Below are 6,644 nucleotides of genomic sequence, written 5' to 3'. Positions count from 1 at the left end.
GTATTACCGGATTTTTATCGATGCCCGGTATTTTAAGCCCGGTTTTATTGGGCGGTTTACTAGATCTTTGAACCGCTGGTTTTTTCCAAAATACCGGTTTGAACCATCAAACCGGTTTTAGCCTCAAACCGGTTTTAGTCCAATATTATTTTAACGTTCCTGTTGCGAGCTTGCGAAGTTGCGGCCCAGTTTTTTTAACTGTTAACCTAGCCATCATAATTCATAAGTGATTACACAGAAGAGTAAACGACGATTCCATAATTCCCATTGCAATCAACTGATAGAGCAAATCCAAGGTAAAATTCTAACTCCTTGTTTAATAATTATATTTTGTATGCTTAATCGATCACTGATACAGCATTACAATAGAGATTCCATCATTACCATTATTATAATTTTGTATGCTTGATCATTGATCCATGATGTATTATGAACATATTTATTAATAGTCCATATAAGGTACTCATGCTCAATAAAGATATTCATTAATGGTTTATCCATGATGTATTATGAACATGTGATGCTCCTGTGATGTTTAATGTTTATGTTAAATTGCTTATACTTAATTTTATGTTTCTTTATTAATGGTTTATAACGGGTCATGACTCACGTTTATTAATTTTGCATACTTATCACGATTCGTTGATGATCTATGGCTTTATCTAAACGTCTGACAACTATATACATGGTGATATCTCTTAAAAGAGTTTTTTTCTTTTTCTTTTTTTTGTAGAATATGGATGACGATCAAAGTGAGCCACCTGTTTAATCAAGTTACAGACTAAAATCAGATAAAGCATGGGATTATGTAACTTCTCAAAAAGATAAGAAAGGCAAAGCAGTATATATATGTCATTTTTGTGAGAAAGTTGTGCGTGGTGGTGGTATAAGTAGGATGAAGAGACACCTTGCGGGGTGTTACGAGTGATGTACAACCTTGTAAAAAAGTGCCGGAAGATGTTCGCTTTACTATGAAAGGACTTCTGAAAGAAGGTAAGTCTAATGACACTGGATCTAGTGTTGACATCTTAGATGGCGATGAAGCAGTTGAGGAAATAAATGACAAAAGTCACCAAACACAAAAGCGAAAGAGGAAAGCTAAACCGAATTTGCATCCTTTTTTTACAAAAGCTACAAATGATCCTTCTCAACCTACTATTAAAAAAGCCATGCAAAGTAAAGAAAAGGTACATGATGTTGACTTGGCTCTTGCTTTGTGGTTCTATGATGCTTCTATACCTACAAATGCTTATGATTCTCCTTGTTATCAAGTTATGGTAGATAAAATAGCATCTATAGGTTATGGTTACAAAGCACCTAACTATCATGCTTTAAGAGTTAATCTTTTGAAAGATGCAAAAACATCGGTTGGTTTATTAATAGATTCGTATAGATGTTATTGGGTTGAAAACAGTTGCATGATTATGGCGGATGGGTGGAGGGATATTAGGTATTCTTAGTTTATTCTGAGAAAGGGATTTCATTTCTTAAATCTATAGACACATCTGATATAGAGAGCAATGCTGTGAATTTGTGTAATTTGTTTGCTGAGGTTGTTGAAATGGGTGGGGTTAAGAATGTAGTTCAAATAGTTACTGACAATGCTGCTAATTATAAGCTTGCCGGTAAAATGTTATGTGATAGATATCATTCAGTTACTTGGACACCTTGCGTTGCTCATTGTCTTAATCTTGTGTTAAAGGATGTTTCTGAGTTAGATAATGTTGCAAAGTTGGTCAAACTTGCATCTAAGGTTACTGTTTTTATTTATAATCACAAGATGCCCTTGAATTGGTTAAGGAAAAGGGAAGGATGGACAGAAATAATTCGTCCAGGTGCTGCTCGTTTTGGTACGACTTTCATTGCATTAAAAAGTTTGGTTGATCATAAACATGACCTGCAAGTTCTAGTTATATCTAATGAGTTTAAAAGGATGTTAAAACTTGGGAATGCGGTTGAATGTAGAGAAATTGTGATGAATGAAAACTTTTGGACAAATTGTTCGATTACTGTGGCAGTGATGACTCCTTTGTTGAGGGTTTTGCGTTTGTGTGATATGGAAGAAAAACCTTCTTTGCCTTATGTTTATGAGGGGATGAATAGGGCAATTAAGGGAGTTAAGGCATTATTTCAAGGAAAGGAACATATCTTTAAGCCATATACGGATATAATCGATGCTCGATGGAAAAAGATGTTGTGTTCTGATATTCATTTTGTTGCATATTGGTTAAACCCAGCTTTTCAGTATGATAAAGAAAATCTTTGTAAAAGTAATGAAGTGTTTAGGGGCGTTCTTGATATGGTTGAGAAGAACTTTTCGGGTGATGATGTTTTAGATGTTACAATGGCTTTAGGCAAGTTTCGCGATGGTAGAGACTGTTTTGGTAGGAGTAGTGCTGTTGCTTCTCGTAAAGCTACTCAACCCGGTAAGATATATTTTTACATGTTATTATTAACTATATTAGTATGTTATTTTTTATTACTGTGATAACCTTTTTTATTTGTAGCCAAATGGTGGAGATTATTTGGTGGAGATTATCCTAAAATGCAAAACTTTGTCGTTCGAATATTAAGTCAAACTGCATCTTCCTCGGGTTGTGAACGTAATTGGAGTGTCTTTGAACGGATTCACACGAAAAGAAGAAATAGATTGGAACATGAAAGACTAAACGACCTTGTGTGTGTTCATTACAACTTGCGTCTACAAAACAGGTACGATGTCTTGTATTTCTTTTTAAATCTTTTACTAAATCGTAATTTACTTTTTAAGTGTTAAATATTTTGGTAAATGTTTTTTTAGACATAAATATGCTAAGAGATCCTATGATCCGGTTGATTATGAAAGTATTAATCATACGGACTTTTGGGTGGTTGAAGAAGAGCCGATAGGAGAACTCAATAATGATGATATAGATACCATGTTTGGTGAGGAAGAGACTGAACCGATGTCTCAAACACAAGGTTACTTTTATATATTTTATTTATTTTATATAATTTTAGTATATTATGATTTTTGGTAACTAAAACTTCTTGTTTAATATTGTAGGAAATGAGAATACTTATAGTCTTGTTGATGAGGATGAGGAAGAGAGTGAATTTCATCTTTTAAGCGATCGTGAACTCGATGCGTACAACACTCCGATGTCATAAATCTATTGCGCACCTTTATTTTAAAAGAACTTTGTTTAAAAAACAAGTGCTTTTGTATTATTTTTGAATATGGATTATCTCTTGGATTATATTTTATAATGGAATTGCATATTTTTGGGTTATACTTTGAGTAAAAGTTGTATTATATAAAATTATAAGGTAAACTATAACCCGGTTGAACCTCCCGGTACAACCCGGTTCAACCGGTTGTACCATTTCTTAGTCAAATCCGGTACGCATAAAATACCGGTTTTTAAAACATTGAGGGTGACTGAGGGGGTGTTTAGGATTCCTTATTTTTACCTTCTTATAACATGTAACATGTGGAAAAGCCATAACTTACAACATTGTAACTTATGGAATTTTTCTTCTTACATATTAAGCAAACCCAAATACCATTTTAACTTTTTAATAAGTTACAAGTCATAAGAATACAAAAATAAGGAATCCCAAACACCCCTGAATTTGAATTTTGAATGACAAGCAGGGTTTGAGATTGGGGATTCTATCAGGGTTTCCATGCATAATGGGTTAGAAATATCTTAAATTTCAACATTTCATATTCTCTCTCTAATATGTATTATATAATAGTGTTAGTGTGTGTATATATGTATAGGGTGGAATCAAGTGAGAACTTCTCATAAAAAGAAATTTTAAAAACTTCTAAAAAATTAGTTTTAACTTTTTTTATAAAATATTTGTAGTTTCTTTTTCTTTCACTTTTCTAACATGCTAACATTGCTTAAAAAAAGAACCATCGGTGTAGTGCATATTTGCAATAGTGTGTATCGCATATATGAATGAGTGTTGTATTGCATAGAGTACTACACTATTGCACATGTTTGATACACACTATTGTATATGTGCAACATAAAACTAATGCACACATCGAATACACAAAAGTATGTATGTGTAATACAACACTTATGCACAAATGCTTAACATTGAATTTTTTTTTCCATAGAATAAAGCATTACTACACATATACAAACACAATATTCAATATATGCAATTAAACACAATTGAACATAAAAAAACACACACTCTTTATTGCACAGTAATACATATGTGCACTATATCGACTTTTCATTTTTTGTTTTTTGTTTTTTGTTTTTTTCTTATTATTTTTATTACTTTTTTTTCTTGTGAGAAGTAACAAAATATAGGAAGAATTGAATTAACAAAAAATTGAATATATTTTATTATTTTTAATTAAAAATAATTAGTTAGCAGATTTTAAGTTTTATCTTGATCGTCTCCTTATATATATAACCCACAATTTTATAACATAACACACTTATTTATGTAAACTAATCTTCAAGTAACTCAAATTCGGATGACCGGTAGAACTTTAGACAGACGTACTTTCGTTGTGATTTTTTTTATAAGTTTAGGTATAAACTCTATATTTTTATTAATCAAGAAAGTATTTATTTTGAGTGCTTAAGTAATTTGCACGTATGGGTATTTACATGTATGGTCACATATCTGACTCGTATATACCATACATAAATATTAAAATGCAAATAATCCTATATAATATTACTATATTACGGGGTTGTAACTTAGTTTACATAAACAAAGTCTAAACACATCTTAATTTAATTTATTGAAAATTGTAATACCTTTTATTTTTACAGTTTTCACAGTCTCCCCCTTTAAGAATTTCGTCCCGAAATTCACGTGAAGTATTTTTAGGAACACCTTCCTTAGGTAGGAATGGATATTTTCGTTTCATATCATCTTCCCTTTCGCATGTATACTCGGGTGCTCGTCGTGAGTTCCATTTTACTTTAATAATGTGAATATTACTTCATCTGAGCATCTTGACTTTACCATCTAGAATCTCTACGAGTTCTTCTCTAAATTGATGCTTATCGTCAATAGAGATTTCTTCAATTAGTATAATCGGAGATTCGTCAAGCAAATACTTTTTCAAGTGGACACATTAAAAGTGTTGTGTATACCGCTGAGTTGTTCAGGAAGATTTAATTTGGTTCCTAGACCAAGCTTTTTAATATCCTTGAATGGCCTGATAAATCTTGGATTCAACTTTCTGTGTTTCCCAAATTGAATTATTTCTTTTCCACAGAGATACTTTCAACAAAACCTTATCCCAACTTGAACTTATAAAGGTTTCTTTCGAACATCTGCATATCTTTTCTGTTTATATCTTGATGCTTACAATCTTTCCTTGTTCTTTATAATTATGTCAGTCGTTTCTTGAATAATCTCGAGTCTGGTCAATTGACTATCTCTGTCACCTCCTGACAAGAAAATGCGAAAGCGTAAAACGTGAATGGAACACACACCTCTGGTATAAACCGAATTGTTAATAAAGTAACATTACAAACTAATTTACATTATATTACATTATTCTATCTTCGATTACAATCTAGGTGATACAAAACAACAACAGTCATTAACTATCCCACTCCTTACTCCCATACTTTGTATCTATTCACATAGCATCGATCGCATTCCAGAACAGGTAGCACATCATCATGTTAATCCAGTTTTGGTACACCTGAAAAGTACGTTAAAACAGGTCAACTACACGTAGCTGGTGAGTTTCATAAGTATCAATAAATCAGTTATGCGTAATCGCAAGTGATAGTTTGTAAATACGCATGTAAGTATGTATGTGTCTATGTGATGTAATTATGCTAAACTACGGTGAAGTCTTGACTCCTCGTTCGTGTTGCGTGCCTCAATTTCCCACACACAATCAACCACTGTGGCCCCCCTTCCGCCACAACATGCACAAGTAGCTATGTCTAACACTACAAAGCATGTTTGTATAATTATGTTCATCTGCAAACAGGGTTATCTGTGACATAACAATCAGGCCGATTCCGTTTGGGTTTGTCAAACCAATAATAATATTCACAAGTCACCGACTCGAACTTAGTCACTGTGTTAGTGGGGACTTTCATGTGTTAGCACTTAGATAATTCACATCATCAAATTTTTTAGGTATATGGATATAAACAAACGTGTTTTTCACCCCAAAATCTCGTAAAACAGTTTAGAAAGAGGGGTCACGAAACTCACTGTTTAGTGGTGTACTCAGCTCAGTGTCAGATCGCTGTTTGTTTCACTTGCTATTACTTAGTCCCTATAACCCATATAATAATAATAATAATAATATTTTAATACTATTATAATCTTCGTACTAAACTGGGCTGTATATCTAGTTTGGGTATTAGCTGTCACGCCTAAAACATGTCAATAGTCTTAGATTGTGACGTTGTTCAATGTCTAATGTTTAAAATCGAATTTTGGTCAGTTTCATCGTTTCACCTACTAGGCCAAGTTGATCGTTTATGTGTTTAGAAAACACGTATGACCACATAAACTTGGGTAAACATGTTGGTTGATAAAATGATTAAATTTATAAAGAAAATGATAGATTAAATGTTGGATTCAGTCTAGTTTGGAGAAAAACGCGCACAGTTCATCCGAATTGTTTGGATATTTAAAGAAAAGTTCGA

At 32.6% G+C, this 6,644-nt stretch overlaps 1 protein-coding gene across 1 annotated transcript; it reads left to right on the top strand.

The window, feature by feature from the left end:
• Nucleotides 1-971: 971 nt before the first annotated feature.
• Nucleotides 972-3,150, top strand: LOC143541669 (uncharacterized). Its single transcript, XM_077034437.1, has 5 exons — nt 972-1,367; nt 1,451-2,426; nt 2,508-2,712; nt 2,801-2,961; nt 3,047-3,150. The coding sequence occupies exons 1-5, from the start codon at nt 972-974 to the stop codon at nt 3,148-3,150; spliced, it is 1,842 nt and encodes a 613-aa protein (XP_076890552.1).
• Nucleotides 3,151-6,644: the final 3,494 nt, after the last annotated feature.

Source organism: Bidens hawaiensis, unplaced genomic scaffold, assembly GCF_021521415.1.
Source record: "Bidens hawaiensis isolate Kalapana, Puna unplaced genomic scaffold, B.hawaiensis_p1.1 tig00012635_1, whole genome shotgun sequence".
NCBI classification, from domain to species: domain Eukaryota; kingdom Viridiplantae; phylum Streptophyta; class Magnoliopsida; order Asterales; family Asteraceae; genus Bidens; species Bidens hawaiensis.
The sequence above is the reverse complement of the archived record's forward strand: the minus strand, read 5'-3'. Positions and strand labels throughout refer to the sequence as shown.

Excerpts from the sequence above, each read along its gene's own strand:
- LOC143541669 (XM_077034437.1), top strand. The coding sequence starts at position 972 with ATGAAAGGACTTCTGAAAGAAGGTAAGTCTAATGACACTGGATCTAGT. Across the intron at positions 2,427-2,507 it reads TCGTAAAGCTACTCAACCCG|CCAAATGGTGGAGATTATTT; the intron begins GTAAGATATATT and ends TTTTATTTGTAG. Across the intron at positions 2,713-2,800 it reads AACTTGCGTCTACAAAACAG|ACATAAATATGCTAAGAGAT; the intron begins GTACGATGTCTT and ends ATGTTTTTTTAG.